Source organism: Amphibalanus amphitrite, unplaced genomic scaffold, assembly GCF_019059575.1.
Source record: "Amphibalanus amphitrite isolate SeventyFive unplaced genomic scaffold, NRLGWU_Aamphi_draft 000553F_arrow, whole genome shotgun sequence".
Classification (NCBI taxonomy): Eukaryota; Metazoa; Arthropoda; class Thecostraca; order Balanomorpha; family Balanidae; genus Amphibalanus; species Amphibalanus amphitrite.
Window position 1 is genome coordinate 1 of NW_024882047.1, and position 16,771 is coordinate 16,771.

At 50.8% G+C, this 16,771-nt stretch overlaps 1 protein-coding gene and 1 long non-coding RNA gene across 3 annotated transcripts; both read right to left on the reverse strand.

The window, feature by feature from the left end:
* Positions 1-3,346: 3,346 nt before the first annotated feature.
* On the reverse strand, positions 3,347-16,767 carry LOC122393763 (protein scribble homolog). Of its 2 annotated transcripts, XM_043390100.1 has the most exons (3): positions 16,334-16,622; positions 7,649-7,742; positions 3,347-5,103 (listed from the first exon to the last, which is right to left on the reverse strand). In XM_043390100.1, exon 3 carries the CDS (start codon positions 5,092-5,094, stop codon positions 3,892-3,894), a length of 1,203 nt encoding a protein of 400 aa, XP_043246035.1. In that variant the 5' UTR covers positions 5,095-5,103; positions 7,649-7,742; positions 16,334-16,622; the 3' UTR covers positions 3,347-3,891. The 2 variants fall into 2 exon arrangements, with proteins under 2 accessions (XP_043246035.1, XP_043246034.1); XM_043390099.1 differs by lacking the exon at positions 7,649-7,742 and having other exon boundaries at positions 16,334-16,767.
* LOC122393764 lies at positions 14,118-15,736 on the reverse strand. Its single transcript, XR_006258745.1, has 3 exons — positions 15,715-15,736; positions 15,363-15,377; positions 14,118-14,252 (listed from the first exon to the last, which is right to left on the reverse strand). It is a non-coding gene; the product is annotated as an uncharacterized LOC122393764 (long non-coding RNA).
* Positions 16,768-16,771: the final 4 nt, after the last annotated feature.

Below are 16,771 nucleotides of genomic sequence, written 5' to 3' on the forward strand. Positions count from 1 at the left end.
CGGGGCGGCTTCAGTTCAATCTAAAGCACTTCTCTCGAGCAGACCGGCCACTCGCAGTCCAAGGGCAGCCAAGCCAAGCCGTGATTGAAATCGGTTAATTGGACTGGTCTCCCTACTCCCTTGAAGCGCAGAAAAGACGACACCGGAAACCATGCGCTCAGTGCCAGAAAGTGACGTCGGTATAATCACGGGAAGGTCGGGTCAACCCACAACTCGATGTAGGGTGAGGGAAACCGCCAACCTCGGGCTTCCATTTGGCCAATGCCACCCCGCGGGATCCGCAACAAGATTACAACATTTTCTGCAAAATTATTTACAAGCGCTCATTATATGCTAAATACTTCATGCGCTTGAATGCGTAATTGGGTCGTGGCCTTGACGTTGCTACTCATTGAGCGAAACTATGGTATGTTACAAACGAAGCGTTATTAGTAAAAATTAGACCCATTCAAGCACGCTAATGATTATGCAAACGACATTGAAAACGGGCATGCTGTGGTCACGATATGGCTTGCTCTGAGTGGGTGTCCCAGCCACAGTGACAGCAGGTTCTAGCATAAAAGACTCAATTTAATTATAAAGCGGAGTTCTATAGCCATGAATTAACTTTTCAAAGGCTCATTTGTAACATGTGATGCGCGATATGTGTGATGTGATTGATGGTGGCGACCTAAAGGTCTCAACTCTCAATAGAAGATATATGCAATACAGATTTCAGATATGTTTAAGTGCCGTGATCGGATCGCATTGGTGGAGATGATTTGGTGACGATGGTGAATGGTGATATGTGGTGACGGTGACAATAATGGTATCGGTGGATCGCAGTGACTGTACGGAAGCGTGGAGGTAGCCGTCCTGACGGTTTCTGGTAGTTCGGTTTTCGGTTCAGGTGCACCTGCTGACCGTTGTGGTTCTACCAAGTCCTTACCTAACCATGAGCTCCCATTTGGCATGCTAACATTGGGTCTAACATGTCATGCTAACACACTCTTATAGGCGAAGAATTCGCAGTGCGAACTGCGAGTGAGTGCAACGACCTGTGCCATGTTCGCAGAAATGGCACATGCCGTTCAACATTAGACACCGCACAGTGTTTTTAGATGTAGACACCTGGTTACAAATACATACAATTCGCTTCCATATTTGCTAACACAACTGCATCAATGTCAAGCAACATATTTATAACAAAGGGCTCCTTTGCAAAACGCTCCATAATGTCGAACTGCGCAAAAATCGCGCCACAACCAGGGCAAAAAAAAAATGAAAGCAAAACTGGCGCGGTGGGTAGCCAGCCACCTGCAGCACGACATATTCCAGGAAGGCATTCTATGTATACCACCAGCGCGGAGGAGGAAAGTGGCGCTGTCGATGGGTCGGTGGAGCGTCCAGTTGTGGGACGCGCTGCTCCGCCTGCTGGCGAGGGCAGCTGAGACAGCGCGGCGCCGCGGCCTGTACGGAGCACGCCGCTCAGGGTCGCTGTCCTGGGCGCGCGCGGTTAGCAGTAAGATCCCCGTCCATCCCCAGTAGCTGGTCACACCCTCCCCATGTTTGATGCTAAACATTTATGGTTAACACACTTCGATAATTATTGCAGCTACAATCAGGTCCAGCATACGCCTGCGCCTTGCCATCGCTTCTAACAAGTAACATCTATCTTAATCATCATACGTTTTACCGCTTTTCTAGCATAATCAAATAACTGCTTATGGAACAATAGGTACCTACCAAGAAGTAGCTCCCGCTGCGCCAAACACGCCATAAATCCCGTGGTAATGGCTGCTGCGTGCTATGGTATTGGTTACCTACTTCTCTGCCCGGCCACCGGAGGCCGCTTTGGAGCCGAGTCGATGGAGATGATATTTGGGCAAATTACGCCAGTCGTCATGATTCCTGTCACATTGCGTCAAACCATGCTCAATGCCATTTGCCCATATATCACACTCAGCTACACAGGAAGTCACCAACATCATCTCCCAATCTCCTTATATAATTTTATAAAGCCAGTCTGCATACATAATTCCGTGCCGTCAAGCCAGTGTCATGGTCGGGCCGTCCCGGTCCCGGATGCCTTTTCCGCCACCTGGCAGTTATACTGCACCGCAAGACATCTGACAGAAATACAGACCCATTTCTATTATAGTAAAGCGAGTTCGGACTCGGAGTCACCTATGAATTCTGAAGTCTGAACTGCATATGTTAGCAGAAATGCACAATTTGTCCAATAAAACGTATGTGCTTGTCAACAGGATTAAAAGCAACTTTGTTTATAAGTAATCGCATCACCGATTACCTATCAAGACTAATACTTGCATAATTTAAATTTCTTCTTATGGTGATAGGTATAAGTTACGCACACACTACACCACAATCCGGCACCCGCTATTTCTCTTATCCCGACCGTTCGGACTTGTTCCCAGATGGTGCCGGTAACAACCGCATCAGCCGCAGGTGCCTGCGGTCTGGCAGGCGCCGCGCTCGACCACTCAGCAGGTATACCTACCGCGCTGCCGCCGACCGGATGCGGCCGCCGCTCCACACCGTGAATCCAACACCATCGGCCTGGTTTGCATGTCCGACCGGAGCAATCGGCTCAGGCGGCTCTGGAAATCGCGTCGGATCGCCGCTCGCCGGTCGGCACCGTCCAATTACCGGGCGCCGGCGCCGACCGCAGCCCCGTGTTCAACAGCACGTGCACGGCGCGAGCGGCGCCCCTGGATGGCCGGCGATGGCGTGACTGACACCGCTGCTTCTTAGTGAGGGTACTAGGTCTCAGGAAGCCCCCTCGTGATGACCGCACCTCTTCAGAAACCTCTCTGCAGGACAGGATAGATAGGTGCGAACCTGCATAATGTAAAACGACATCAATTCAATTGGCATCGAAGTGTAATTAATTCAGGTGATCGTTACCGTACTGCTCTTCTATTTTGTTACATTTGTTTCAATCCACTTGAAAATCCACCTAGTCCTAGACACACTTTTGGCTATATCGGGTCAAATAAATGCTCGTCCCTATTACCACTATTTTCAGCGGATATCTGATCGCAATTCGCATAGCGGAATACCTACATTAAGTTAGTGATATTCGCACGGAGGCCGATAAAGCAAACAACGACATATTCAATAAAGATGATTTAAATCTATAGCTGTTTTCCGTTATACATCCTGTCAAACAAGTGTGAGTGACAAGTGTGAGAACATGTGACAATTGTTCCTCTCTAGCCCGATTACAACCCCTCCCCTCTCCCCCTCAAAAAAAAAAACATGGACCGTGCCATTAGGCCTACTGCAGGCCAAATGTGCACGTGACCCTGTGAAATTCCGTGGAGTTCCCTCAAAATATGGCAAATTTTGTATAAAGTATATTAACCCATCAATAAAACAGAACAGGTATTGATCAGAACCCACACATCCCCGCGACAAAGACATGAATACTGAATAGGAAACACGGAGCATAGCCACGGAGCGAGCCCGGGAGCGAAAGACACGGAAACCCACAGTCCCACACCATCGCGTAAGATCCCCCTACATGAAGTCACCTTCTTCCACTGACCAGCAGGTGGCTAAACAGCACGATGAGTGGTTTACCTCCAAAAATAATATAAGCCAGTTCTGGAATCGGATGGCAGGAGCTCATTTAGTTATGCCAAACTTTGAGATGAAACCATGAAGTGGCTATAAACTGAGAAAAAATAAAAACCTAATTTATCAAGCTACAGTCCGCACGTCCGGAATGGTATCAATCTGAAAGTGAATGCGTAGTAGTGCCCTGCTCAAAGTTATGCCGTATTCCGACCAAAACATTATCACACGCAGAGCCATCGCGGGTGGTCAGCGCACACGAAGGCGTCATAAATGAATACCGAAGTGTCACAGCACCGTCTAACGAAAAGATCACCTGGCCCTCCTGCCGACACACCTGAAGCAGGTTACTTCCCTGAGCGGCAGTGGCCGGCCAGTGGGATGCACCAGTGAGGCCCGACCGTGTCGCAGCGGGCCCGGGCGTAACCGCACCTCGCAGCCGCCCTCGCCGGCGAAACAGGGCCGGCCGCACTGGCGACACCTATCGCACTGTACCAGAAGCTCCAGTAGACAGAGCGGCAGCTCGGCGGCGCTGGGGAGGCGGCCGCCCAGCCGGCGGACGGCCGCTCCGGCGGCCAGGTGCTCCAGGGAAGGAGGCTGATCAGAGCACGGCCCATAGACCGGCTCGACGCCCGCGTTCCCGTGGGTGTCCACCTCCATGAGTTCCATCCGCTCCAGCTGCGCCGGCAGCCACGACAGCCGGTTGTTGGAGACGTTGACGACGCGCAGTCGCGCCAGGTTGGTCATACACTCGGGCAGTGTCGCCAGCTGGTTACCGGCGGCGTTCAGGAAGTGCAGTTTTGTGAGGAACGCCAGTGTGTCGGGCAGCGCGGCCAGCCGGTTTCCGCTGACGTCCAGGTAGGCCAGCTGAGAGTCTGCAGGCCGCTCGGCCAGCGGCTCCAGCGTCTCCAGCTGGTTGCCGGACAACCGGAGCTCGCAGAGCTGTGGCAGCCGGCGGTCGATCGGCGGCAGCCGTGTCAGACGGTTGCCGCTCAGGTCGAGGGAGCGCAGCTGACTGAGGCGCAGCAGGCGCTCCTCGACGCGCCGCAGTCGGATTCCGTTAGCAGTGAGGTGCTGCAATCCCGGCGGAAAGGCGCGCACGTATTCGCCCGAAGTGCGCGCCGTTAGACGCGTCGGCGGACGGCCCATCTGACTGGGCTGTACGCGCTCAGGCGCCGCGGCCGGCGGCGGCCGCTCGCTGTCCTGGCCGCGCGCAGCACCACTCAGCTGCGCCAGGAACGCGCGCACGTGCACTGGATCGCCGGTCACCAGCAGGTCGTGGGCCGGCTCCCGGAAGCTCAGCGACGTCTTTCCGGCGGCCGCATGGCGGGTGAAGACGCGCGTCAGACTGGTCACCTGGTAGCGCAGGCCGCGCTTGTTGCGCGGAGTGTATGCGGTGACCAGCAGCTCGGGCATGCGTCCTGACAGCACCAGCAGGCCCTGTGACTTGCGTGACGACTGTGAGGCGCCAGCACCGGTCCGGTACACCGTCTGCAGCTCACACTTGAGCTTCATGGTGAACACCTATGATGAAAGCAGAAGCCACATTGTCAATTTAACCAGAATAATGACACTGCCAAGAATGTTAAATACCTACCTGTAAAATATGCCTACCGCATTTTTTGAAACACTTCATAACAACAAATCATGAATAGCTCAAAAGCCTCTTACATATACATTTTGTGTAACCTTTCAAAGACATGATAAATTCATATTTTTGGCAGGAAAATATGTTTGACAATGACATGTCTTGCAGATTAACCCTATTCCTGGCGGGGGGGGGGGGGCCTCAGGAGCCCCCCCCCCCCCCTGAGGTCTTTTGGTTATTTCTCCCAAACGCGTTGAGCTAGGAAGCTCAAATTTTCTGACTTTTCCTAAAAGGCTTCTACGCAACATGTCTGAAAATTTTGAGTTGATCTGACCTCAGGCCAGGTCACCAGAGGCGGTTTGGTGACCCTACCTCAGAAAAGTTTGCAATCACGCCAGAGCTAGAGTTTTTGACCGATCAATTTCTTCTCTTCAGGCTTTAGTTAGGGTACCAGTATGTGCAATTTGTATATCTCGGAATTTTGATATCGGTGACCTAAGGTCAGGTCAGTTTCGCGACCTCCCCATTATAAGTCAATGGGGGAAAAATCAACTCCCTGTTTTTACCACTAAAACGGGTCGGAATGGCCCCATATACCATACATGACTTCATATACGATCAACCTTCACTACCTTGAGGTCTGTTTTGCTGTTGGGCAGCTGTGAGGTCATGTGACGTCATCAAAGGTCACCAAAGGTTTTTGGCCAATAACTCCGTACAGGAACAAGATACAGACGCGTGGATGGTCTCATTGTGTTCAGCTCGTCAAGACGCATCGAATGATATACATGATGACCTCGAGGTCACGTGACCTGAGGTCAACCTTTGACCTTGACCTTGCGAGGTCAACATATATATCATTCGATGCGGATTGACGAGAGGATCACGATGATGCCCTTAGTTTGTTCCTATCTTGACTAATTCGAAAGTTATTCGAGAAAAACTCTCTCCATATCTAGCGCCGCCATTTTGACTTTTTCGACCCCTGTGACGTCATCTTTGACCTGACCTGAAAATGACCTTAGTAAAAATTGTAGATCTTGACCGCGCGTATCCGATGCCGTTTACCGTTTGTCGCTATCTTGCTTCGTTCTCGAGATCTCAGGGGGGGGGGCCGAATCGGCCCCCCCCCCGCCAGTTTCTTGTCCCGGCGGAGCCCGCCAGGAATAGGGTTAAGATCCAGCACCTACTGAAAAAGCCAGCTATTGGTACCTAGTGCAATCACCATTTTTTTAGCAGAGGAAACTGATTTGAGTTGAAGTGGCAACAACTCAACCAGGCGTAGCTGTTGTGGAATTCCATATTATAGATTGATAACTTGAGGCATGTTTGAGCGTCCGAATAAGCTTTTTATTTCCACAGAAACCCAATATCTCAATAAGCTTAGCGCATTGTAGCGTCGTGCCGTGAAACAAGGCCGGAGCCGGAAGTTCCGGGGCCACAAAAATCGGCGGAGCGGTGTGTTCGAGGCTGGCGGGGGCAAGCGAGGGCCCGGCAGCGGAGCAGCACGTGCTCCGGTACATCAGCCTCTTCTCGGCACGCACCGCTTGTCTGGGCACTGCTGGCACGCCGCGGAGGGGAGACAGCCGATTCGGTGCACGTACTGGAGCGAGCGGCCCCAGTGGCCCGCCCTCATCTGGTGCATCGAAACAGCGTCGTCTCGGTCCTCCCCGGGGATAGGGAGCGGCAGCGTGCTCCCGGGGAGTGGCTTGAATAGTGACTCGGTCTCGGACCAGTTGTCGCGCGACATTGATGCGAGGCCGCACAATGAACCGCCCTGGTCAGCACATTCCCCTCGATACCGCAGTGGGCAGGAGCCCACTGCGGTATTACTTAACGACGCTCGACGATGTTCAACAAGGCTCTTCACTCTTCCATCATCCATGCCTATCTCTACACCGAAGGTTGAGGCCTAACCTGGGCGGCCGCTCCTCCGCTGAGTATAGACTCTGGGTGGCTCGCCAAGTCGAGCACGCGACGACAGGGGCGAGGACGTCTCATCCAGAAATCTCTCCAGTCTCCACAGCCGCCCACAGGGCAAATCTGCTGCTAGATTGACCAGCGTGCCGACTAAATTCGGCAAAAAATTCTGAGGCCACCCTGCGCTGAAAAATCCAGCCGCCGCTATGCGCATGTGAAATTACGCCGGACGCATGCGAAGTTACGCCGGACGTGCGCTGAAATTTTCGGCGCAATCCTGCCACTACGCCGAACATATACGGCATAACGTGTATTTGTTCCAGTCTGGATAAGGCTGATAAGGGCCAAGGCGTTGGGGGCATTTATTCGCCCAGCCGGCCTATCGAATTTCTGAGCAGGGGGCAAGTCACTCCCTGGTCAGTGGTCACTCTGGCAATTTTGGCCGGGAAGCAATCGTAACGTCAAACTTGAACTGAGACCAGTTCATGTGAACCCGGTAGCAAAAACAACGTCATGGCATAACATAATGTAAGCAAAGCTCAGCAAAGCTAAATGACTCACCTGGTTGACTCACCTGGTTGGGTTCCTCGTCACTGTAGAGTCAGTCATGGGCGAGAATAGGCGAGTGTAGGAAAGGACATTGACATAGGAACCCCTTCGAAGAGACGCGCCAGACCAAGAAGTAGGTATGGCAGTGCGTCAAGCCAGTGATATCGTCTGGGCAAGTGCGTCTTCCGGTGAATTGAGCAGAGTGCATATACCAGTGGTCGGCAGGTCATTCGGGGTCGTGCCCCCTTTTTGGGCGCCAGGCAGGGCCATTACCCCCACCTAACAGACCCCATTGCTGACACAACTATGTTTACTGAAATTCCATACCGTCCTGGAACTCTTTGGGTATTTGTGCATTTCCAATGCATCAAATTTAAAACATGACACTTCCTCCACAAAACATTTAATGCCTATATCCCAGTAGCAGCGGATCACCTTCAATTAAGAGGGAGGGGGAGCACTGCCGACTTTTGGTCCCATTCTTTCCATGCAACGCCCATAGGGCTAATGTTAAATGCAAAAATCAAAGGGTGCACGGTGCCCCCCCCCCCCCCCGTTCCGCCGCCTATGCTATATCCCATTTAACCCTTGTACGTACAGGGGCGGCGGGTGGTTTTTCGTTAAAAGCTCACGTAAAAGGCATTGGATCACGACCAAATTGTACCCTCGAGCCCATCATTTTTTTTTTTCACCAGCCCGGAAAATATCATGACCTGAGACCAGTTTTACCAACAGAAAAATAACCGCCTGCCGGAATTTTTGCCTCAAGACCGCTTCACATACGGAGCGTAAACGCGATGGGCTCGTAAGCGGATAGGGCTTTACCGTTTACGCTCCATATGTGAAACGATCTTTAGGCAAAAATTCCGGCAGGCGGCTATTTTTCCGTTGGTAAAACTGGCCTCTGGACCCATAATGACCGTTGGCTTATGAGCTTTTTCTGGAGATCATCTTGAGCCATAAAATCTCACTTCAAGAAGTTATAGCGGGTCCCGATTTTCTCGACACTTATCATTGCCCTCTTGAATGAGACGGAATGACCAAGGACCTTAAATGGGCAGCAGCGGCTTCCTATGGTCATGGGTAGCACGCTCGTCTTTTTTATGCACAGCTCCATATCAGAGTCCGAGAGGCCGCGGGGGTCCGATCGACTCCTCCCCCTTACGTTAGCGGCTGTTGAAACGCCAACAGACGGGCGACGGTTAAAAGTTGCAGCTGCTTTTGAACGACTGTACGGAGGGGTGAGATGGTGAGGCGAGCAGGTACGTGAAAATTGGTATCTAATCAATAGTGTGCTGTGCCTTTGGCCTGGGCTAATCTTTGAACCCTGGGATGCAACAGTCACGATGGCTACATCACTGGAGCTACAAACTCTAAAAAGATAGGCTTTCTCAGAATCCCTCATTACCCCCAGGGCATATTTTAAGGATTTTTTTACTGCGTCCCAAAGGTGGCTAGGGCACATGCTTCGATCGGAAAGGGCACATACCACATTGCAAGCGAAATAGTAGGGTAAGGTGCCTAATTAGCGACCCTTTCCGATTTGCGACCTACCTCCCTACAGAAAAACTGGCAGGAGAAAACGAGGTAAAAATATCGTCAAAAGGTCAGCCATACTTTGGTTATTAAATTAAATCATTTTCCGGTCGTCGATGTTTCTGGTGGGACGTTTCAGGTGATTTAAAATAAAAATGACGAGTTTCTTATCCAAAACGTGTGTGTTTGGGCCCTCTCTGATGAAAAGCGATGCACATTAGGATGATGCACCTTTTTTTTATTCTGAATCGACGTTCCTTCTTCAATTGGTTGCCGTTTTCCCATAGTGAATCGCTCAACTGTGCACAGCATGGCGGTTAAAAATGTGTCATAACTCATATTTCCTATTTGCGCCCGACATGGTCGCAAATAGCTCAAGAAGGGAAAGAAAGGGGAAAAGAGAGAAATGAAAATGAGGTGTTGCTGAAGCTTGCAATGTGTGGCAGGGGATGCCAAATGTCGTCACCGACTGCAGGGGTGCCGAATTCAGCGCGGACCTCGAATATCATACGAGATAGCCCGCAAAATTTGGGTTTCCGCCTTCTTTTCGCCTTTCGGTGCATCACGTGATCAGTCTTTACTTCCGTAAATGTGTTGGATAGACGTTCCTGTTCGAGTGATTGAGTGCTTTGCGTATGGGTTACCTTTTTGAGATCATATTTCAACTTTTCAGGCGTCGCATTTTTTGCCATTTTTAATATGGGGAAACCCATAGACTTATTAGCGACCCTTCCCGGTCGCTAATCGGGAAGAGTTCCCTTTTAGCGTTTTTTGCAATGGTTTGCCAAAATGCTCACTACAAATAAGTTAGTGAATATTGGGTCAGAAAATGACTATATTTTAATAGAAAAATGCACAATCTCTCCGAAAATCAAGCCAGTAATACAGTGGCACCCACAGAGCGTGAGCAATGACGGTTCAAATTAAGGAGGTCGCTAATTAGGCACCTTACATATAATGCAGGTGAGATACACGTGTCATTGTGTAATGTACCGGTGGAGGGACAGCAAACGGGATATTGGGAGCGGGCTGTGATTGCTTTTGGCCAGTCTCGAAATTCGCCCAGTCATAGCGCGTTCTTTTTCCGCATTCAAAGGAGGGACCGGCGAGTAAATGATATTTTCATTGCTGTTAGTCATTCGTTTTCCTGAACGTCGTTAGGCGTGTTTGACCTCCCTTGATGCACCTAAATGTACCTATGTTTAGAGAATAAAAATGAATATGTACATGGTTATTAGAATATGATACACACGTCACGCGTTTTCCACCCTTATCAATCGAGTCAAAAGAGAGCTTGACGTGTGAAATATTGTCAATTCGCATTTAAGATATTCTGTGTAAGGCCGGGCCCGTAGAAGGCCAAACACAGACGTTTTCAGAAAAGCGTAAGCCGTATAGATACAGTCGTGGATGGAGTTTTGCTGTGATTCGGCTCTCCAAGAGTGCGTCAGGGTACCAGGACCCGGACAAAGGTCATAGTGAACCGGCATCTGATAAAATCCGCTCACCACTTAGCAGCCGACTTCGACCCTTCACCATCGTAAAACACAAAAGCTTGCCGGTCATCAATCCACCTGCATCTCTGCATCTGCTTACTACCTATATCGACCAGTTACTGCAGCCGTTTCGGAGCGGCTCACGGCCGATAACACGCCGGGCGTGCGCTAGCCGCCGGTGCTAAGCGCTAACCACTGAGTGCGCGTGGCCAACTGTCGCCCCGATGGCGCTGGCCTCCGGCACCGGCGCGGCGCTGCTGACCCATGGAGGGGGGGGGGGGGGCGGGGGCTGATAATTAGTTGAGCCGGAATTGGGATAGAAGCCAGTATGGGATTGTGATAGAAGCTCAGCGAGACTAAGGGATTGTGTGGTGCCTTCGGTACGCCCCTCAAAATCACCCGTGTAGGGCCCTCAGGGCCGCCGGTTATAAGCCTAAAGGGACCATCCCACCTTAACATTAGTTTTGAGTTGAGATAGCCAAGTTTGCGGCCAGGCTCAGAAACCACCATTTATCCTGGTCGCAAACCCCGCAGCTTTATGGTGTTCAAGAAATTTCTTCCCTTTACTTGCAGGGTGGGACCAGCTTAGTCCCTATCTCTTAACCATTACGGGAATCTGATGACGTCATCAGGCTTTCGAACGTCCGTTAAATGTTTGACTAAAACGTTTTGTAGCACGCGGTGGTATATGATGCTTTGCGCGCAACAAATGCCGCACTTTCAAATAAAGTCGCTAGGAACAGCGGAGATCCCAAAAAGTAAACAAAAGTAAAAGTCTAATATCTTGAAAACCGGTGAATATTTTTCGATGAAATTTGGTAGATATTCGTTTTTGCTCTTTCTGAACCGAGCGACATCACTTTCATGCCAATTCATTAACTTTTTTGAAGGTGGGAGGGTCCCTTTAAAGGCACTGGTGTGGGCCCTCACAGGTACCGGTGTGATGCTCTCAGAGGCATTGGTGCGGGGCCCCCAGAGGTGCCGCTGTGGGCCCTCAGAGGCGCCGGTGAGGGTCCTCACAGTTCCCGTTGTGGGCCCTCATAGACACTGCAGTGTGGGGTTGTCACAGTCGGGTGTGAGACCCTTAGAGCTGCTGGCTCGAACCCTTTACAGGCCGACAGGGGCTCTCAGAGACCGACAAGGGGCTCTCAAGAGGTCTGGCGTGCCTTCGGGAGCCCTGTGGAGTCCTTAGAGACCAGCAAGGTACACTCAGACGCTAGTGGTGCCCTCAGAGTCGTCGGTGTGGGGCCCTCAAAAGTCACCGGTGAGTGGCCGTCCGATGCGGCTCCGGCGTTGAGCCCCCAGAGCCGCCGATATATGGCCTTAAGAAGCACTGGTTTCGGGACCTCATTCAGGGGTGCCGGTTGCACTCAGAGGTGGCAGTGTTGGGCCCTCAGCTAGGCACCGGTGTGGGGCATTCACAGCCGCCGGTGAGGGCCCTCGCAGGCGCCGTTGTGGGGGCCTTCAACCATTGGTTTAGGGGGTCATCGCAGGCGTGTGTGGAACCCTTAGAGCTGCTGGTCCCTGATAGGCCGATAAGGGCCCTCAGAGGCCGGCAAGTAGCCCTCAGAGGTCGCTAATAGGCCCTGAGAAGCCGGCAAGGGGCCCTACAGGCCGACAAGGGACACTAAAAAGCCGGTGTGGGGCTCTTATGGAGAGAAGTGTGGCTCTTCGGAGCACATAAAGTGTTCTTCCGAGCCCTGTGGGGCCCTTCTGAGTCGAAAGATGCCAGCGTGGACCCTCAGCCGCCAATTGGCGTCGCAAGGCCCCTCTGGCCCGAGAGGCCCCCTGATCCGATGGGGGCACGTGCCCCCTGCTTCCCCTCCCCCGGGTGCAGATAGAGAATGCAATCGGCGGTGCAAAACACAACAATTGCAATCGTTCCTCCTCCCGCCGCGAGGTCGCCCATCCGACCCATATCCCATGATTGTCAACCCTGGGGCTCGGGTCGGCAATGTACCGGCAAGGAAATCAGCTTTAGGTGAGTAAAAAATTATTAAGAGTCATTAGTTGTCGTTACGTTCGTCGTTCAGTAATAACAACTATACGGTGCCAAATGTGCCCGACGTACAGCTTGGAGCCGGGCGCCGCCCAGTCTCCACCAGTGACGTCACGCTAATGCTTAGCGACCGGTCCATTGGAAATCGCGGGATGATTCTACCTCTCTTATACGGCCTTGGTTTCAATGGCCGGGAATCCCCGGAAGGGCGGGCGCCGATTCCGCCCGGGTCAGCCTAACATCCAGGCTCGCACGTCCGCCTCGGCTCCGACAGGTCCAGCACGGCGACTACGCGAATGTGAATCATGAATGGGTGGTGGGCGGTGGATGGTACCACAGGGGAGGGGGAGCGGAGGGGATTAAAGGTGACACTTATGTTGCTTGTGATAACTCGCCTCGCCTCCCTGGGGTCCGCCCAGGACCAGGGATAATCTTCTCCAGCTTTAGCTAGTCTTATATTTGATTTTTTTTTAAATCAATATAAGAAATATTGGATCTGAGGGCAGGGCAAGGAACAGGACTAGATATGCACAATTTTCCCGAAATCCGGGCCCAGCACCGAACCGGCAGCAGCACCGAACGGGTCCTTAAGACGGGAAGACAACAAGGTATCGGGTTTGAGGGCACTGGGCAGGGCAGAGAGGGTCACAGGGCCTGAATGCAGAGCAGGGCGCAGGGCCTGTAGGAAGGGCAGGGCAAGGTACAAGACTATAGGACAGGGCACTGGGCAGGTCACACATCCTAGGGGTATAGTGGGGCAGGACATAACAAGGTGTACGACCCTAGGATAGGGCAGGGCACAAGGACTGGAGAGCGCATGTATGTGCTTAGGTGCAATCAGGGCACAAAGCAATCAGAAAGGCAACATCTGTTGCATAGTAAAAGACCGAGGCATGCTAATTATTTTTGCTTGCACTTTTCCGCTGAAACCGTGACATTTCAGTGTGGGACGCAGTGGTCCAAATTTCGCGAGGGCTACGTCCCAAAGGCAGGGGGCTGCGTCCCAAAATGGGACGCAGTCAGTATGTTAAAATATGCCCTGATTACCCCCACCGAAAGGGCTCCATTACCCCCAAAGGGGGCATGCCCCACCATTTGCCGACCCCTGGCATATACAATACATGTGTCTGTTGCAGTTGTGGGTGTCCTTTTATCAGAGTGATCGGCAGAAGAATGGGAAATAACAGGCACAACATGGCATATAAGCCACACCAGGGCTGCGGAGTCGGAGTCGGTCGGAGTCGACAGTTGTGACCGGAGTCGGAGTCGGAGTCGATTTTAGAAACCTGAGCCGGAGTCGGAGTCGGAGTCACCGAAAATCTGTCGACTCCGCAGCCCTGCTAGGTCTGCGGAGTCGGAGTCGGGAGTTGGAGTCGGTCGGAGTCGACAATTCTGCCCGGAGTCGGAGTCGGAGTCGGAGCTGGTTTTTGAAAGCCGGAGTCGGAGTCTCTTACCTGGTCTCTTACCTGGTTGGGTTCCCATTTGTGTCGGAAAGAAAAGGCAAGGTGGAAGGACCGAAAGGAATTGGAAGGAACCCTGAATGCCAGACGCGCCAGCCCAGTTGTGATATTCTTGACCATTAGTCCTGGGAGTTTTGACTGGTATTGTGCGTCTTCCACAAGCTCGTCAGATGAATACAGTCACATTTCTACACGCTTAGCTACGAGGAAGTAACCTACATACCTATAACTACTTACAAAATCAGCACTGCTCATCCTCAATCATATCTGAACAGGCTATTACGTGCATGTACCTCAATCATTTTCTTAAAGCTAGCTATGTTAGGTGCACGGACAGCATCCTCAGGCAGTGAGTTCCAAACAGCAATGCATCTGACAGAGAAAAAGCGCTTTCTAGTGTCTGTGTGGGTGAGAGTGGGGAAAATCCTAAAGCAGTGGCCCCTAGTCCGCTCCTGTGGAGGGCGGTCGAACAGGTCATCTGGACTCAGGCACGATCTACCGTTAAACAGCTTCCAACATTGTATCAAGTCCGCACGAATGAGCCTCCCTTGGACAGAATACAGGTTCAAGGACTGTAGGCGATCTGCATAGCTTAATCCATTCATTCCATCCACTCGCTTTGTCCACTTCCTCTGAACATTTTCTAAGACCCGCAAGTCTTTCAGATAACCTGTATGCCACAAGCATGAACAGTATTCTATAACAGGTCGGATATGAGTAGTGAGCAAGAACAACATAAATGCGCGAGACCTGCAAACGGTAGACTTAAGAAAACTATGGGCCAGACCGCTAGCCTTGTGTGCAACAGTCCTAATGTGCTCGTGAAATTTAAGCTGCGAGTCGACAGTAACACCAAGATCAGAGTGAGAATCTACATGTGGGATTTGCTGTCCATCAAGGAAGTACACCGGTGAAGGCAAGTTAGCGCGGGGCCTCGCAAAGCGGAGAACTGCACATTTCTTTGGGTTCATTTTCAGACACCACGATGCTGCTGTGGTTTGCAGTGTATCAATGTCTTTTTGTACTTGGACAGAGGATAACACTGGTGAGGTTCCTGGGGCATGTTTCACACAGGCATAAAGTTTCAGGTCATCTGCAAAAATTTTATATTCACTTCTCAGCTGTGATGCTACGCCGTCAATATAAACCAGGAACAACAGGGGCCCAAGGACAGAGCCCTGCGGTACACCACTGCTGACAACCCTAGGTTGGCTTATCATGTCCTTCACACACACCTGCATCTGTCTGCCCTGGAGAAATGAACGTATCCAGTCAATGAGAGCACCTGTCAAACCAATCGATCTCAGTTTGGTTATCATGAGATCGTGGCAGACGACATCGAACGCCTTACTGAAATCGAAGAGAATGACGTCAGTCACGCCACCAAGGTCCATGTTTTTAGACACTGTGTTATAAGCTAGGAGTAGCTGGTCCATTGTACTTCTGCCAGCCCTGAAACCGAATTGGTTTGAGGTCAGCAGTGAGTTCGTTTCCAGGTAATTACGTATCTGCGTGCAAATCAGGCGTTCCATCGTTTTGCACACAACAGACGTCAGACTGATAGGTCTATAGTTTAGTGGATCAAACCGGGAGCCCTTCTTGAAAATAGGTATAAATAGGTATAAGTCGGAGTCGGAGTCGCCGAAAATCCATCGACTCCGCAGCCCTGAGCAACACTACTCTGTATACGAAAATAGCTCTTCTTTTAAAGGGACCCTCCCACCTTAACATTAGTTTTGAGTTGAGATAGCCAAGTTTGCGGCCAGGCTCAGAAACCACCATTTATCCTGGTCGCAACCCCCGCAGCTTTATGGTGTTCAAGAAATTTCTTCCCTTTACTTGCAGGGTGGGACCAGCGTGGTCCCTATCTCTTAACCATTACGGGAATCTGATGACGTCATCAGGCTTTCGAACGTCCGTTAAATGTTTGACTAAAACGTTTTGTAGCACGCGGTGGTATATGCTGCTTTGCGCGCAACAAATGCCGCACTTTCAAATAAAGTCGCTAGGAACAGCGGAGATCCCAAAAAGTAAACAAAAGTAAAAGTCTAATATCTTGAAAACCGGTGAATATTTTTCGATGAAATTTGGTAGATATTCGTTTTTGCTCTTTCTGAACCGAGCGACATCACTTTCATGCCAATTCATTAACTTTTTTGAAGGTGGGAGGGTCCCTTTAAGTCATACTCCAGCAGTCGGTACTTACGTGCACAATCAAATAGCCAACAAATGTGGAAAAATGCTTGAGAAGACCCAAACGTAATCCCTCTTTTTTCTGTAGCCTTCGGAATGGAGTTTTGTGCAACGGTTTTGTGGAGTTTGTTTTGTTTACCATACAATTGTCGCATCTGTGTCATATTTGACTCGTATGGCGGTAAATTTTCCGTATACAAATAAAAATTCTGAGATGAACTTACAATCAAAAATGTATTAAAATTAAAAAAAAAACATCTATAAATTAACTGACGAATCCGTAACTCACTGTTCGTTCAATTTATATGAAAAGCTCGGCGAGGTCGATACAAATTTAATGAGAGAGAGAGAGAGAGAGATTTCTATATGAAATTCACCATAAATCTTAAGCCAATGATACGACACATGATATTTAAAACACATTTCAAAAGTATTCATTAAAAATTTGATT